The 19,052-nt window shown below is 34.7% G+C and overlaps 1 protein-coding gene and 1 non-coding gene across 2 annotated transcripts in view; one reads left to right on the top strand and one right to left on the bottom strand.

Annotated features, from left to right (window-relative positions):
* Window positions 1–19,052, top strand: part of Faf1 (Fas associated factor 1) — a 399,930-nt gene that overhangs the window by 103,318 nt on the left and 277,560 nt on the right. The window contains exon 3 of the mRNA XM_077791122.1: window positions 6,399–6,445. Within this exon, the coding sequence (XP_077647248.1) occupies window positions 6,399–6,445 (47 nt within the window). The remainder of the gene's footprint in view (window positions 1–6,398; window positions 6,446–19,052) is intronic.
* On the bottom strand, window positions 10,445–10,548 carry LOC113178423 (U6 spliceosomal RNA). The gene has a single exon (XR_003300202.2). It is a non-coding gene; the product is annotated as a U6 spliceosomal RNA (small nuclear RNA).

Below are 19,052 nucleotides of genomic sequence, written 5' to 3'. Positions count from 1 at the left end.
TACCCAGAGACTAGACAATAAGGCAAGGGTTATTCAGTGAGCAAAAGAGAGGTGAGTGAGCCTTTAGGTGATACTGAGCCAAGTCAAATTATTGTTACTTAGGAAGGGGCAAAGAACTTGGGGAAGGGATGTAGGCGACTGTCACATAAACAACTTTCTTACATTTTATTTTTGGTAAATGGGATATTGGTTTTCAATTCCTTTTGTTTCTAGCTGTGCAGTCCTATCTTGTTCACAACTGTTATATCAGTACCCAGAACAGTTCTAGGTTGGTGATTTTAAAATATTTTGTTGGATTGATTGAATGTAGAATGGATGAATGAAATATTTGAATGAATGAATAATATGAATAAATGATAATAAATTAAGATAATAGGAAAATCATTAAGAAAAAGTTCTGAGTTATTGAAATTTTCTTGAAGGAAATGTTTCAGATCTAGGTCTTGAGCTTGATTTGACAACAGTGGGAATTCCTTCCTTTGTGATACAATACTGTTGTCACATTGCATTGCCAACAGAGTTTTTCCTGTAAATATCTGTTGAGGAAGGACCATGTCTTGTTATCTGTCATAAACACTGCCTTGATCAGGTGATGAATGAATAAAAGAATGAATGAATGTGAATTAGTGGAGATTGTGAAAAAGAGAAAGAATATTGTATATAGGGGATCATTATAAATGGAGGAAGGAATGTTGTATTAGAAGAATTTACTTGATGGTATGATTATAGTTGTCAATGCTAAAATACTAGTACTTTCAAAATACCTATTACATAGGTATTTTCTTTTTCTGCTCAATAATCAATGCAATATCAGGTAACCACTGATCTAATTACATAGGTATTTTGAAAATATTGTCTGTATCTACCTAAATAATTTGAAATTGAGAAAAAGTGTACTAATTTAGAAAGCATTTTTCTGTACTTCAAATATTTTCTGGAGAAGTACGGTTGACAAAACAAAGCTAATATTGTAATAATAATAATAAATTGTCCCATTCCACAGGCTTTCCAAACAGAGAATATACAGTTGTCTGTACTTTTAATTCTAGCTGTTAATAATGTCCGTCATTAAAGAAATAATGAAAATATGTTTAATTTTTCATAAAATTTAAAATTTATGTTTTCTAATTATTTAAAAACTTTACATTTGAAATATGTTTTATGTATTTAGTTTCATTGATCTGAAGTCTGTAATTTCTGAGTAGGTTGCTAGTAATAGCTAATTATAATGCTATGATAAAAGTCTCAAAGTCTAAAACAATTACTAGCCTCTGGTTTGAATTATATTGGACTTGTCATGTAGCCTTTTCTAATCTCAGGTTATCATTGTTTGAATGTAAAGGGAATGAAAAGATAGAAACAGAAGTTATTGGAAGAATGCCAAGATGCTCACAGATTTGAAAGAGAATTTGAAAAACCAGGCCTTGAGTAGGTTAGTAAACAGAGTTTTTCCATTGGAAACTCAAAAAAGTATCTCTTGAATACTGTTGTGAGGACACAGCTTCAACCAGTGTTCATTTATGTAAGATACACATTAACAGAGAGTCTAGTTGATCTAGATGTTGACTCATCATGATAAACAATTATAATATAATATGGAATGGAGTAGTTGCCTAAAGGCAAAAGGAGGGTTTCTATCAAAAGAAAAGAGAAAAAGGATGTCAGATAGGTAAGAAACCCTGATGGGTTCTTTTGATAGCTAATGGAGTATCCCTTGCATCTGAGATTGCATTTTTCTACCTTTCTGTGAAACTATGAATTAAAGTGGAGTTACAATATTTGTATTTTTTTTGGTTAACTCAAATTATGTTAATAATTGTTTTACAGACAGTAAAATACATGATATAATGGTATACATTTCTATGAATTTTGGCAGTTGTATACATTATGTATTCAACTGCCCATCCCCATCAATATTTCCTTGTGTCAGACATCTTTTTTTCTTTTTCCACTTAATAATCATAACACTATATCAAGTAACTATTGAAATTGCCAAACAGCTGGGTGCAGTAGTACATGCTGATGGGCCCAGCTGCTTGGGAGCTTGAAGTGGAAGAATTGCTTGAGCCCAGGAGCTCCCCACCAGCCTTGGAAACATAGGGAGACTTACTTACCCTCCACCCCAAAAAACGACAATAATAAACAAGCAAAAAACTACTGTTTCCAGAGTAGTTCACTATTTTACATTCCTATCAGCAATGCATGAGAATTCCAGTTATTCTACATCCTTGCCATCACTTGGTGTTTCTAGTCTTTTTAATTTTAGTCATTGTAGTATAGTTGAGATATCTTTGTGGCTCTTTTTAAAAAATTAACTATTGAAATATAATTTAAGTACAATAAAATTAACCTATTCTAAGTGTAAAAGTTGATGATTTTTGACAGATGTTTGTACCCATGTAAACACCACCACAATCCTTATTCCTAAATTCTCTTACTTGCCTGCCCATCATTTGCTACCTAACCCAGACAATCCTTTTCTGCATTTTGTAATTGTAGATTAGATTTGTCCTTTTTTAAGAGTTTCATATACATGCGGTCATAAAATATTTGTTCTTTTGTGAGCCCCTTGTTATTTATTGAAGAGTATGTAAGCTGAAAATATTTTTGAATTGGAGATAAAATACCTTATAACTCCTTTTTATATCTCTCTTGGGATATGGAGATATATAGTTCATACAACATGCAATTAACTCACCCATTGAAAGTGTACAAATTAGTGTTTTTTCGTTATCTTCATAAGGCTGTGTAGTCATCACCATAATCTAATTTTGAAATATTTCATCCCTGACTAGATACCCTGTCTCCACCAGCAATCAATCTCTATTTGTTTAAAAAATATGTTATTTTTTATTTTGGTAAAATATGTATAAAATAAAATTTACCACATTAACAATTACATTCATAATGTAGTGTAGTTATTACCTCCATCCATCCCTGTAACTCTTCTCTCTTGTAAAACTGAAATTCAGTACTCATTAAACAATAATTACCCTTTACCTCCTTCCCCCATCCCTTAGCAGCCACCATTCTACTTTTCATCTCTATGATTTTGACTACTGCAACTACCTTATGTGAGTGGAAACATATAGTATTTGTCTTTTTGTGCTATAGGATTAGTTCACTTACCATTGTAACCTCAGGGCTTATCCTCACTGTAGCATGTGTTATAATTTCCTTCCTTTTTACCCTGAAAATGTGCCATTGTAAGTTTATAGTACTTTTGCTTATCCATACATATTGATGGACACCTGGATTGCTTCCACATTTTAGTATTGTGAATAATGCTTCTATGAACATGGGTACAAATATCTTGTAAAGATCCTGCTTTCAGTTCTTTGGACATATATCCAAAAGTATAATTGATGTATCAATTTTCCCAGGAACTGACATTCTGTTTTCCACAGTAGATACACCATTTTATATTCCTATCAGCAGTGCATAAAGGTTCTGATTTCTCTATATCCTTGCAAATACTTAGCTTTCTTTGTGTTTTTTTTTAAATAGTAATCCTCCTAATGAGTGTGAGATGATATCTCATTGTAGTTTTTTAAAAGACCCATTTCTTTTTTAATTTTTTAAAGTTGTAGATGTACATAATACCTTTATTTTATTTATTTAATTTTTATATGGTGCTGAGGATCGAACCCAGTGCCTCACATGTACTAGGCAACCACTCTACCACTGAGCTATGACCCTAGCCCCACTCATTGTCGTTTTAACTTGCATTACTCTAATGATCAGTGATGTTGAACATCACATGTATTTGTTAACCTTTCCTATATATTCTCTGGAGAAATATCTGTTCAAATTCTTTGCACTTTTGTTTTGAATTGGGTCAATTTTTTAAAAAATTATTTGTTATTGAACTAGTATTTGCTTTGCTTCTCCCTTGCCCCCCATTTGGTACCAGGGATTGAACCCAGGGATGCTTAACCACTGAGCCACATCCCCAGCCCTTTTTTTGTATTTTATTTAGAGACAGGGTCTCACTGAGTTTGCTTAGGGCCTCACTGAATTGCAGAGGCTGGCTTTGAACTCAAGATCTCCCTGCCTCAACCTTCTGAGCTACTGTGGTTATAGGCATGCACCACTGTGCCTGGCTTTGGTATTTACCCTTACATCTAACTTTTTTCATTTAGCATGTTTCTGAGATGCATGCATATAGTTGAATGTATCTGTAGTGTGTTTTCATTGCTGGATAGTATGCTAGTGTACCCATACAATGTGGTATACCCAAAACATTTTCCTGCTGTTGAGCATTGGGTATTGTGAATAAAGCAGCCATGAATATTAGTATACAAGTTTTTGGGGCATATATTTTCATTTTGGATGAATATTCAAGCGTAGAATTGCTAGACATATATTTTCCTTTATTTGTTTATAACAACTGTCAAAACAGTTTTGAAAAGTTGCTTTATAATATATAAGACTTCCTGTTGCTTGACATTAATGTCAAAACTTGTATTTTCTGATTTAATTTTAACCACTTGAGTGTGTGATTAAATCTTATCTTGATTTTAATTTGTATTTGCCTGATGACTATTTACGTTGAACATCTCTATATATGTTTATCAGCCATTTATATTCTTTTGAGAAGTGTCTGATCAAATCTTTGATGATATGAGAGACTAGATCCAAAGTTTGCATTTTCTCAACCCTTAATATTTTTTTCCATTATACGGTGGCATTCCCTAGAGAAAATGTGAACCAAAATCTTACTAAGCTCTAATATTTTAGTTCTTTTCCAACACTGGAGAGTATTTTCTTAAACATTTTATGTTATTTAATATTTGTGAGATATTTGTATTTAGAAACTTTGCTTTCAACAAGGGGGATAATTGACCTGTCACTAGGAAAAGATGCTTCTATTGAATCTGCGATCTTGAAAACCAATTTTACCATTTGCTTGACTTAATTGAAAAAGTCAATTTTCCAGACTTGTCAGTTTTTAGATGTCTGTGTATCCTCTGCTGTATTAACCTGTGGCTTTCTTTCTTTCTTTCTTTTTTTTTTTTTTTACCAGTAGAACTTTACAGCTCTCAAAATTTATAGCAAGTATGTTACCCTTTGCTTTATCTATCTCCATTCAGCAGTTCACCACTGTAAAATTGACTCCACTCTGGCAAATATGTAAATTAATGTTTTTCAGAATACATGAACTCCTTTTGGCACTTGGTTTCCAGGTGGCTGATTAAACATTGAAGTCTTAGTTGTTCATATGTTTGTGTTTAATTTTCATCTTCTTTTTTTTTTTTTTTTTGTGAATGGGCAAGGGAAGGAAAGAAGAAATTGGTATGGTAGAAAAGCAAAGATGGAAAGGTTGTGATTTTGTTTTTTCTGTTGTTGTTTTCCCCAGAGAATAACGCTTACCCTGCAGAGAGCTGCCCATAGTCCTGAATAGGACAGCTTGCCTGCTTAGTAGTCCTCAAAAACATTCATGTCATTTCATACCTGTGCTGTGCTTACTACTTGGGAACTTATTAGTTAAGAGAACAGTGTCAGAAATATTTTTATAAGGAAACATCTCCTGTAATACTGCTTTCTTTTGTTACCTTATATTATAGTCATGATGTTAGGTTTATCAAATAACTTTTACCTCTACATTCTTTCCTTTATCAATGTTATTTTCATTAAGAATAATGATTATTATATCAAAGAATGAATTTAATTCTTCACTAATTTTTGCATTCTCATTGAGATTTTCATTTGTGACTGTTGAACCTCTCAATCTGATGAAAGAAATAATGTTAAAAAGATTAGTTTAAGATATTGATTTTACTTGTTCTGACATCCTTATGCATTGTTTTTATGGATGTTTTGCTTAAATGAGAATTTCTGTGCCGAATGCATAGGTCTTTAAAAAATTTTCTAAAATACTGTTTTAGTATCAAGAAGTAGAGAAACATTTAATGTTTTGGTGCCTGGCACATTCCTATAATCACAGTAACTTGAGAGGCTGAAGCAGGGAGATCGAAAGTTCCAGGTCATCCTCAGCAATTTGTGAAAAACCCTATCTGAAAATACAAGATAAAAAGGACTAGGGTATAGGGGTTGTGGCTAAGTGGTAGAGTGCTTCCCTACTACCCCTGAGGCACTGGGTTTGATCCCCAGCACCACATTTAAAAAAGAAAGAAAAAGAAAAACTAAATAAACAAAAAGAACCGGAGTGTAGCTCAGTGGTAGAGCATCCCTGTGTTCAATTGTCTGTAACCTCCCCACCCCCCAAAGAGAGAGAAAGAGAGGAAGAGTATTTCATATTCCACATCATTAAGGAATTATTTTGCTCTTATACATATTTCAAACTATACTTCCCCTTTACAGTGTTCCCTATCTCCCTTGTACAGTTATCTGTTTTTGTTTTTTTTTTAATGGCCTTCTCTGTTTCTTGTTTGCAGGCAGCTATCAATGGTGTAATACCCCAGGAAAATGGCATTCTACAAAGGTATGTTGTAAAGTGTAAAATAGAAAGTTGTTAATTTTTTTGTTTCAATTAAAAAAATATATATTTAGTTGAATGTAGACACAATATCCTTATTTTGTTTTTATGTGGTGCTGAGAATCAAACCCAGTGTCAGGCGTGTGCCAGGCAAGCACTATACCACTGCCACAAAACCAGCCCTCTTTGTTTCTTTTTAATAGAGGATTTGATTTTTGGTGTGAAAGTTCATTGTTCTTTCAGACATTTTTTTGTTATATTAAGTCCATAAAGTCTCCAACTTTTAACTGTATAATATTTTTTTGTATTGGGTAACATCATCTTTTAAGGTTGTTTATTTTTTATTAAGAAAACTTTTAAAGGTCATCTCTTGTTTTATAGGATGGAAGGAACCGAATTCTTTAAACCATTGATTGGCACTGAGAAAATGAAATATGGTTCAGAGTATGTTTGTCATAATGTTAACTATTCAGCCTTTATCTCCAAGATGACTATAACTCCCCACTCCCCATTTCGGTTTCTAAATCATATGATAACATTCAACAATTTGAGTAAATTCTTAATAATGAAACTTTACAGAACACTGAACTGTTTTTTCTGAAATATACAGTGTTAACACGTGGACTGGTTTTGTTGATTTTGATTCTTAGTCAAAAGGTAAAATTGTAAGATGAGGCCAAGAGAACCATAATAGTTAAAACATTAAGTTAAAAATACCTGGTGCCTGCTATGTGTGGGGCACTGGGTTTGATTCTCAGTACTACATATAAATAAATAAAATGGAGGGATTATGTCCACCTACAACTAGAAATAAAAAAAAATAATAAAAAAAGAATAAACTAAAAAGTTATAGAAGGTAAAACCATTCCCCCTTCTAAGTGTAGTGTAATTACTTGATCTCCTCCCACCCCTGCCTACCCTTCTCAATTCAAACTTTGGCTGTGTTTTGGTGGCTGGGATTGCTAAATCACTGAAGCATGCTCTACTAAGTACAGATGAGGCAAATAGAAAACAGTGGACTAGGAATAAAGTTGTTTTGGAGACGAATAAAAGTGCTCTTGCAACAACTTCCAAAAAATTCGCCCTGAATTGCAAAATGTGCTACATTTTGTAGGAAACAGTATACTTAGGATGAAAGCAAATTCTCTTGGTACCTGTATCGCCCTTAATGATTAATGAATGGTTCTAGGCGAAGCCTGTTCCCCTACGCCCTTTTGAAAAATTGTCAGAGTTTTATCCAGAGTAAATGTGGCTGGCTTCCAAAATCTGTACCAGCCATTTATATGTGTGTGTGTGTGTGTGTGTGTGTGTGTGTGTGTGTGTTTGTTCAAAAGCAATTCAGTTCTATTGAAGCCCTGTCTAGAAAGCAAACCAGATGATTACAGAAACATCTTTCATGCTCAGTTTTTAATTTATTGGGGTAGAAAGTTTAGACTGCTAAATACGACTCCAGTTTCATTCTTAAGTGTTAATTACCATGTTTTTGTGTGCCACACTGTTTGTTATGGTAAGCCCTTATGGGTTTGGCTACTAGTTTCTGAGTACAAACTGGATATATTTTAAAATTGATAGCATTTGCTATGATTGAATGTAGAAATTCCCTTTACCCTGGAAGCATTCTGACTCTCTTGTTACAGAAGATACTTTTACCTAATATATTTTTTGACTAGAAATTCAGAACTGAATCGTTTTCTAATAAAGTTTCTATAATATTTGGGGTTTAAATTTGATCAGATTGGATTTTGTTTGCTTCTTTCAAATTAAAGGAATGAATCTTAATGTCTGTATAAGAAAGTCACCTGAATCTTGTATTTTTTTCAACTATTTCCTTATTGTTTTCTTTTTTGAAATCACCGTGGATTTGACATAAATGAAAGTTCCTCTAGTGTGTCCACTGAGCAGAAGAAAAATGAAAGAGGGCTCCTTGTTTTCTCATAGGTTTAACACAGAAAGCAGAAGATACAATGCTAGAAATTGTACATGAAGGGACTTAAAAGAACCATTGTTTTGTATGTTTGATTTTTTAATAAAGTTGAATATAGTGTGTGTATACAGTTGACCCTAATTTGTCAGTTCATGCCTTAACAGATTCCATAGTTTATGGAAATAGCTCTATTATTCAGTGTTCTTATGACATATTGAACTTTTTGATAGAAGGAATTAAATACTCACAGAAATGGTATTTAGTTTAAATTTTTTTAACAGAGTTTAGTTATTAAAAAATTATATTAAGTAGGCCAAATCTGGAAGTACACGCCCGTAATCCCAGTGAATTGTGAGGCTGAGGCAGGAGGATCACAAGTTCAAGGCCAGCCAGCAGCTAAGCAAGCCTCTAAGCAACTTAGGGAGACCCTGTCTCAAAAAAAAAAAAAAAAAAAAAGAGGTGGGGGGATAGGGATGTGGCTCCCTGGGTTCAATCTCTAGTTACCTATCCCCCAATGTATTAATTATAAACAACCTAAAGGAGATTTAAAAAAATTAATTTGTGTGTGTGTATTTTTGTTGGGGAGGAATCCTTATGCTTTATTGCTTTTTTTGAAGTAAGATTTTTATGTAAATCCAAAAGTGTATCTGCGATTTTTAATGTACCCCTAAGTTTAGGGAAAAGAAACTAACATTTTTTGAATGCTGAAGGTACTTTACTAGGCAACTGACATATTTTTTCCTCATCCAATTGTGATTGTTCCACAGCTGCAAAAACTCTCCAAGTTTACATGGGTTTGCATAATGTCACAAATATAGTAGAACATTGTAAATATAGTCTTGAGTTTCTCTTTTTAAAAGCCATGCCTTTTCTTCTATACTGTCTCTCTTCTTGAACATTCATAAGAAAGGCATGTCACAACTTTTGTTTTAAGATTTTTTCCTATGGATAAAAAAATAGAAATTCAATACATATATGTAGTGTCTTTGTCTCACAACTTTTTTTTAAAAACAACTTTGTTCTTACAATTTTTATTTTAGTTGTAAGCTAATAAAGATAGACATTATTATCCCTAATTTTATAGGCAGACAGACATTGAAGCATATGATCCAGAAGATAGAACATGATGATGATGGAGTTAAGAATGTAAGCAAGTGTTCTTGGCTCTTCCTTCAAGGTTTCTTTCTTTAGACAATATACTTATATTCCAACAAAATATACTTATAATGTGTGTAACATATACAGTCATAAGAACAAACTCAGTACCACCATCACCAAAACAAAGAAAAAACACTTCCCAAATTAATAATGGGATTTTAGTCATTTACTAAGGAAGGTATTTGTCATTTATGTGATGACCCAGACAGGTGTATAGTATGTTTATCCATTGTTTAATATATTAAAGGCACATAGAGAAGATAGGGTTTATTTTTAACCTTGACCATTATGCCTTTAGAATATGTAAATGCAGGTTTTCTCATTTATAAAAGTGCCCATTTTAAAAATCCAACAATTCAATTCGTAAGTTTATCTCTGAAACAGAGTGTGTGTACTCACATGTGCCCGCATGTGTAAGGTGCTCAAAGTTGTTGCCATGGAATAGCATTTTTAAAAATTGAAATAATAAACCAGCATAGTGTTCCTGTTTACTTTGCTCTAATTTACTGCCTTCCAAGGGCCTACGTGTAGAGGATTGAAGGTTAGCTCTAAATTAGATTTCTCCATAGAACTTTCTTACCATTGTCTTTTAAAAAAAAAACAAAAAAAGAAGATATTGTTCATTTAGCTCATGGTTCTGGAGGTTGGAAATTCAAGATTGGGTACTATATCTGGCAAGGGCCTCATAGGATATGGCAAAAAGCAGAAGGGTAGATGATATATAGAGAATACAAACATGAGATAGACTGGTGATGTAAATCAATGGTGAAGTTCTTAGTATGCACAAAGCCTGGCTTCCATTTCTAGTACCAGAGGGGAGAAGAATACAAAGCCCAGGTATCCTTAATGGGTGGTAAGAGGGGTGAGAAAGTGTCCAGTAGTAAAGTTACTGAACATAGTTCAACTTGAGTGGACAAATGAGGGAAAAAAAAGAATGATTCACGAATTTGCATGTTGTTCTTGCATAGGGGTCATGCTGATCTCTGTATTGTTCCAATTATAGTGAATGTGCTGTCAAAGCAAGCACCTACCACAATCCTTTTAAAAATTATTGATTAGTAAGAATAACGAGGAAGTGAAATTATAGGATTGTCATTTTTATTAACAAAAAATTGAATATTATTTTTAAAGTTTGGATGTCATTTAAAAACTCTCCAAATTTTAAATTCATTATTTTTTGAGTGAACCTGAAATAAAGGAATTATAATTAATAAGAAAAATTCCAAATGATAACTTTAAAAAACACAACTTTGTAGCAAGGCCTGGTGGTGTGTATCTGTAATCCCAGCTTCCCAGGGAGACTGAGACAGGAAGATCGAAAGTTCTAGGCCAGGTTGGTCAATTTAGGGAGACTTTGTCTCAAATAAAACAATAACAACAAAAATGTTGTGGCTGGCAAGTATACAAGATAGTCTGCTGTGATTAAAAATATTATACTACCTCTGAGAGTTAGGTCTTAGTAAAGGAATAATAACAAACACCCTAGTGATTTCAACAGAATTTCATATAGGGAATCAGTTACAAAGATATGGAGAGGGTTGAAAGAGCAAAAAGGTGATGCTGAGACAACACAAATGAAATGATTGCAGAAAACAGCTGAATTACTATGCTCAAATGAAGGTAGTTTTTGCTAGTTGATGAAGAGGAGAGACTAAGGGTTATTTCAGATTCATAGCTTCAGTATTCCCTGAGATGGGTATGCTGGGTTGAGGCCTGTTGGGGGACCGAAGTCAAGGCTACAACTCCAAGCTAAAAAGCAGTTTTAGCTTAGATTAACTGGAATGGTCCTTGCTGGTGACATAGGGCACAAAGGAAAGTGCTGTAGGAATAAAGGACAGAGTTTGGGAGAGGTTGAAGTCGACAGAACTTTGAAGACCAGAGGGAAAGCCCTAAAAACTTGATCTTAGACACATGAGAAGGAAGTCCGGTTTTGCTGGCAGTCCTACAGGATGTGAAAAGGCTTGTGAAAAAAGTGTTGAAAAAAAGATAACATCAATTATGATGCTAAAACAGAGTGAGTGCCGCTGTAGGAGTGACATGTGCAAGGTTGGTAGGATTAATGTACAAGGCACAAGAAGAAAGTTTTATGTAGTGTGTGTGAGTGTGGGTGTGCGTGCACAGGAATGCATGTCCATCCACGGGCAAGCACATTTATGCCTCAAAATTCCCTTTTCTGTTACTGGTCACAAGGCCATAGTTAATATTTGCAGTTTCTTTTTCCACTATTTATTTTGTATTCCCTATCTTCAACCTTCTAATGGTCAAAAGTTTTTACCTTTGGGGATAACTCAGACCTTCGTACTTGGAAAATCATAATCCTCAATGCAACCATCTTTTTTTTTAAATTAATTACAATTTTCCATTAATTCTTGTTATTGGGTATGTCCTAAAAAAGATTCTCTGGACCCAGGAATTGCAGCAACCCCAATATTTTCTTTGTAATCAAAACCAATCATGCCAGCCAATAACCCTTCCTTTGCTGAGTGATTCAGTGCAATGAAGAGTACAAAATGGCCAAGCAATGTTGCAAAGTTCTAATTCAGTGAAAGTATTCTGGAAACATTACATCCTTAAGTGCTATGATCTCTGAACCATTGAAGCCCAAAGTTGCAGAAGCAAAATTTTGTTAAGTTATTGAACATAATGAAAGAAACCATTACTTAATTTCTATGCACATTTTTTTTGGCACTAGGAGAAATAGCCTGGTGTTTTAGTTCACTGATATAAAGCATATACCATATCCTTTATTAAGGTGCAGCCCCAAGCTTTGAGGTCACTTTGTTTTATATACTGAGTTTTGCTTATGGAGTTTCTAGTAAGCCTGTTTTGTTAGGTTAGCTAAGTCTGATGGCATATACAAATGAGCTCAGTGCTGTACTTCTTTCATTGTGAAATGAGTTCATTAGTTAGAACCAGGCTTATGTTGAAAGCCATAGATGAATAAGATATTTTCCAAACCTATGAATGGTAGAACTAGCCGAAGCATTACTGTCAGAGAATACAATTTTATATCCAGAAAAATGGTTTCCTCCCTCCCTCCCTCCCTCCCTCCCTTCCTTCCTTCCTTCCTTCCTTCCTTCCTTCCTTCCTTCCTTCCTTCCTTCCCAGTGAAGACAGATCATTGCCTCTTCCCTTATTGGAAAAAAAAATCTATTACCAGGAAGTCCATGTTGTGCCCATGCCTACCCTCCATCCCTTTGTACATTAATGTACAAGTAGCAAGTGGGGAAAAAAAAGCTGACTAAACAACAATGTCTTCTTATCTATGTTATTGAGAGCCTTTTCTTTAATGGGTAATGTATAGGAAAATTTTTATGTGTGTTCCTCATTCTTTCTAATTACCCAGTTTTCCAGTTTTATTCTTTCCAAGTCCTGATCATTCTCTAGCCCATTAATTGTTTATGATTCAAAGAAGATTTGTACCTTAGTGGCTCTCTTCTTCCAAATGAAATGGCCAACCTGTGGTGCAATTTTAACTTATCCCCACTAGGAGGCTTTTCTTTCACTGCTGTTTTTCAGGCATAACTTTGATTGAGGCTATAATATTGGATCAGTCAATTTTTGGTTGGTGCCAGCATATTATACATACCTAATTTTTCTCTTCCTAGTCTTAAGTTTTTTCTTCTTTTGTTAGCTTACTTATCTCTTAGTTATTGATGGGAAATGCAAGGCATAGCAACAGATATTTCATCCCAACATGATTTTGACCACTGGACCCCAGAAGCTTTATTAAGTTAGTAGACTCCTATTAAGACAGAAGGACCTTGCATTTTTTTGTGTGTGTAGCATGCATGTGTTATATCAAAACATCAGTTACTACTTCTGTTCTTTTAGGTTCAATCCTCATTATCATCAATGTGATATTGTTCTGTGGAATGTCTAGGTGATCAGGATCTTTCTGGATTAGATTATTGTGACAATGGCAGGAATCTAACATAGTATCTTCAGAAAAAGACAATGAAGGTATACTGTGTTGGGTGAAAGTAAAATGCTTGTCATGATGCTTGCAAATTAGTGTACAAAATAAAAAATATGCGGAAGATCATTTGCTAATAACCCTAACTCTGTGGATCAGGATATCAGTGTAGGATTTCTGGCAGTTACTGTGTCTTTCTAGTATGCTTTTGGTACCTGGGCGAATAACTGTAGGGAAAGTTGACAGATTGAATTTACTTGAACCTACAAAGAGCCAGTTTATGCCAAGACTTCATTTACATTGTAACCTTTCACTTTGAAAAATCTCTAGGAATTAGCATCATTTCAGGAGGCAGAATCTGTCAGTGCCCTAAAATTTTGAGTATTTTAATTAGTACACAGATAGCTAGTAAACAGCTGCAGGTGTCTTAGGGAATATCTTAGAATAAAATTTACAGTACACACTTGTGTCTCTGTTGCATTGTTATTGTTATTGTGGTCCAGAACTCCCATTTAATCCAGCGATTTTATGTTTGTAAACTACTTGTGCTTAGAAACTCTGGGAGTGACTGACTATCCATTTTGGTTACTGAAGTTGGGATTTAAGCTGCCAGGTTTAAAGTTTCTGTTGTTCATAGATCAAGTAATATTTTCATGGCCTGACCTTAAATTTTTTTCCATAGAAATACTGTGGCTTAGTGAAGCACTATTAAAGGTCTCTGCAAATTGATTGCTGTTTTTGTCCTTTAGTGTAATTGCTCATATTTTTTTCTTATCATTAAATTTTGCCATTTGATTTCTACCATTCTGATATCTTATCATGCTCATTAGGAAGGCTGTCAGTGGTGTCTTGTACTCATTTCATTCCAGCCCACAGAAGAAAGCCACTACAAAGTTTTTCAAGGATATAGATTCGTTTACTAATATATTTTTTAATCCTAAAATGCAGTGTCCTTCATGACTTCATGGATGATGTTGTAGGAGGGTATATGTACAGTAGACATATCATCACAATGAGCTATACATAATTTAGTTAATCATTTTGCCAATGCATGGTATGGATCACTAGTATCACATTTTCTCTTGGCAAGGAACTAGCAATGAATTGAAGGTCAAGGACATAAGAAAGCCAGTTCTCCAATCTTATCTTTAAAAGTATGTTTCCCAGGACCCCTTAGGATCTAGTCAGGAAAATGAAAGTCTATGTATTAGAACAGAGAAACATTAATGTAGTGTTGGTTATACAGGTGTGAAAGATAAAAGAGCAAAAAGGTGAACCTTAGATATAGTAACTGATGGAAGAAGTTAATACTCTTAAATGAGGCTCAGAGGGGGTCTATGGAACAGGGGTCAGACCTATGAACACACATTGTCCAGCTGCTGCTGGTATCTGTAGGAATATCAAGAAGCTGGTTATAGGGCTGTTGATATGGTTCAGTGGTATAGCACTCCTATAGCATGCATGAGGCCATGGGTTTAATCCCCAGTACGGAGGAGGTTGGAATGGGGGAGAAGAAGCTGGTGATTCATAGTGGAGTAGGAAAGGGGAGCATGGGAGGAATAGATGAACTCTAGATAGGGCAGAGGGGGTGGGAGGGGAAAGATGGGGGCAGGGGGTTAGAAATGATGGTGGAATGTGATGGACATTATTATCCAAAGTACATGTACGAAGACATGAATTGGTATGAATATACTTTGTATACAACCAGAGATATGAAAAATTGTGCTCTATATATGTAATAAGAATTGTAATGTATTACTTTGTCATATTATAAATAAAAAAATTAATTAAAAAAAGGAGAGGACTGGAACCTTTAGGTGATGCTGATGGAAATGCATGCAACCAAGAGGTAAGAAGTCTTGACTTCCTTCTTCCTAACTAATAACCCCTGTTGTAGGAAACCATCTAGCAAAGGAAAATACAGTTTTTCAGTTTCTCAGCTCCTGTATCTCAGATGGACTCAAATAGAAGATATATAGAAGGATATTTTGGACTCAAGAAACAATAAGTCAGTTACCTGCTTACTGTCCTAAGCTGTTTTTCTTAGGGTTTGAGAAGTTGTGGCAAATATTAGAGATATGAAGAAGTTTCATTGCATAGTTTCTGTTCATAGATATTTAGGAACTCACATTGGATTTCAACAATGTCATGCTTTCCTCTTTTGGACATTACTCAGTTCCCATGTCTTATTTATAGGATTACTTTCTTTGAATTTAACAACTGGGAGAGAGGGTAGATTTTTGTGTTTGGATCAGTGATTACTGAAGTGTGCTCTGTGGTGAGATCTGAACTTTCCTTTTGATTTTTTTTTTTCCTTTAACCTATAATGAGAAACACTTGGAAGCTCAGACACACATATGCAAATATGTGATAGAATACAAAGTCTTATGAAACACTTGATCCTCTTAAGTGACATATCCCAATATTCTATTCTGTTTTAAAAGACTGATCACAAATCTCTGAATCAACTGTGTAATCTATAGTTTGATAAACATCAGAGCAATAGTACGATGAAAGGAAATTGACATAAATATTCTCTCTTGCTTGGTTGTTTGAGCAGTGCTTCAATTGAGTATGTATTGGTTGTTGTTGTTTCTGTGCAGGTTCCCAGTCTATTCTTTTTCCTTAAATTCCAGGGGAGAATAAAAATGTTTTAGAGCTGGTCTTGAGATCTGGTGGTGGTGGAAGACATATACAAAATGATGCTGCAACTAAACCATACTTTATGTTCCCTCCCTTCCCAAACTTTTCCTTTAGTGAGGAAACAAAAAGGTGACAATGCATATCACAAATTAAGTCAAAAAAATCCAGTGTTTTGAATGATTATTCCTCATTTATTAGTTTGGCAAATATTTGATTGCCTCGTATTATTTGATTGCCATGTAAAAAATATTGAGCTCGGAGCAGAGGATACAGATGTAAAAAACAAATGCGATGCACAAAGCTCAACTCAAAGTGGGTCAAGGAATTAGTCCAGAGACCCTGCGCCTAATAGAGGAAAAAGTAGGCCCAAATCTTCATCATGTCAGATTAGGCCCCAACTTTCTTAACAAGATTTCTAAAGCACAAGAAATAAAATCAAGAATTAATAAATGGCGGGGCTGAGGTTGTGGCTTAGTGGTAGAGTGCTTGCCTAGCATGTGTGAGGCACTGTGTTTGATTCTCAGCACCACATATAAATTAATAAATAAATAAAGGTGCATTGACAAGTAAAAAAAAAAAAAAGAAAGAATAAGTGGGATGGACTCAAACTAAAAAGCAAAAAGAAACAATCAATGAGGTGGACAGAGCCTTCATTTTGGAAGCAAATTTTTGCCACACACACATCAGATAGAGCACTAATCTCCAGGATATATAAAGAACCAAAAACTTAACATCAAAAAAATAAACAACCCAATCAATAAATGGGCTAATGAGCTGAAAGACACTTCTCAGAAGAAGATATACATTTGATCAACAAATATATGAAAAAGTGTTCAACATATCTAGTAATTAGAGAAATGCAAATCAAAACTAAGATTTTATCTCACGCCAGTCAGATTGGCAGTTATCAAGAATACAGACAATAATAAATATTGGGAGGATGTGGGGGAAATGGCACACTTATACATTGCTGGCTAGACTGAAAATTGATGCAGTCTGCATCAAAACAGATGCAGATTCCTTAGAAAGTTTGGAATGGCACCACCATTTGACCCAGCTATCCCACTCCTCGGTTTATACCCAAAGGATTTAAAATCAGCATACTACAGTAATGCAGCCACATCAATGTTCATAGCAGCTCAATTCACAATAGCTAAACTGTGGAAGCAACCTAGATGCTCTTCAGTAGATGAATAGATAAAGAAAATGTGATATATATATATACACAATGGAATATTACTCAGTATTAAAAGAGAATAAAATTATGGCATTTGGAGATAAATGGATGGATTTGGAGAATACCATGCTAAGCAAAGTAAGCCAATCCCCCAAAATCAAAGGCCAAATGTTTTCTCTGATAAGTGGATGCTGATCCATAACGGGCAGGGGGAGGCATGGGAAAAATTGAGGAACTTTGGGCAAAGGGGAGAGAGGGCAAGGAGGGTTCATAGGGGCAGGAAAGATGGTGGAATGAGATGGACATCATTACCTTAGGTACATGTATGACTGCACATATAGTGTGACCCTATCATGTGCAACCATAGAAATGTAAAGTTGTACTGCAATAGTGTACAATGAATCAAAATGCATTCTGCTGTCTGCAAATTTTTAATTATAATAGCGGTAGAGAATTAGACCTAGTCTATGGTAACAAAATGAATTGAAATATATTCAGTCAGAGATATGAAATATGAAATATAATTAAGTCTAAGAAAAATAGAAGTGAGATTGATTTGGTGAAGAAAAACTTTTCTTTGAAGGAATAGCTTATGTTCTTTGGTGAAATGTTAAGGACCAAGGTAAGATAAGATTAATGAAGACAGTTGGTGGTTATTAACATATGCTACAGGATGAGAATGGAAAGGTAGGATTCAAATCAGGGCTTTAAAGGGGTACTCTATTAGAAGAGCTGTCAGGATTAATGGAAAGATTAAGAAATAAAATGTACAAAGACATTTTTTTCTTTAATTTCACTTTAGGGATGGTGTTTTAGTCAGCTTTTCACTGCTGTAACTAAAGGATCTGACCAAAACAACTGTAGTGGAGGAAAAGTTTATTTGAGGGCTCACAGTTTCACAGGTCGTATTCTATCAAATCCAGCTCCATTTCTTGGGGCTAAAGATGAGGCTGAACATCATGGTGGAGTGTGTGGCAGAGGGAAGCAGTTCACATCATAGTAATCAAAAAGCAGAGATTCCACTTGCCAGATATAAGTATATTCCCAAAGCCATGCCACAGTGCCCACCTTCTTCAGCCACACCCTACCACTTCAGTTCCACTCAGCTATTCCCTATCAGGGGATTAAATCACTGATTTGGCTAGAATCTCACAACTCAATCATTTCTCCTCCGAACTTTTACTCTCATGTGAGCTTTTGGGGGTTACCTCACAGCCAAACCATAACAGGTGGTATGGAATGGATTGCAGGGGAGCAAGAGAATGTAGTAAGAGATTAGTTGGGAGGCTGTTATGTTAGTTGGTACAAGAGATGATTGTGACTTGGATTAAGGTAGCAGTTTAAGAGAGTAAAGGTGGATTATTTATCTAAAAGATTTAGGAGGTAAAATTGAAAGAACTGATTAGACTTGGGAGTTGAAGAGAAGGCATCAAGGATAACACCAGAGGTTTCTGGATTAGGCTGCTGATATTAAGAATAATCAAGGAGGATCAGACTTGGGGAAACATTAATGAAGGTTTAGATACACTGAGTTTGTGGTTTGAGATCTTACTAGGGTACTAGCATTGTCCAAATATAATTATTTTTCCCATTTTACAAATGAAACAGCTATTAAGTAGACAGATCTATGATTTCATTTTTCTTAAGAAGACAAAAGATTTGAAATATGTTTAAATGTTATTCACAGAATTGGGGCAGGGTTGGGGGAGCAGAGAATCCAGAACACAGGAGTTACCAAAGATACTGGAAAGGAAAGGAGGTATAATCCTTAATGTAAAGCTAATAGAAGATGGTA

Source organism: Urocitellus parryii, chromosome 11 (assembly GCF_045843805.1).
Source record: "Urocitellus parryii isolate mUroPar1 chromosome 11, mUroPar1.hap1, whole genome shotgun sequence".
Lineage (NCBI taxonomy): Eukaryota > Metazoa > Chordata > Mammalia > Rodentia > Sciuridae > Urocitellus > Urocitellus parryii.
This window is presented reverse-complemented; position numbering and strand designations above follow the sequence as displayed.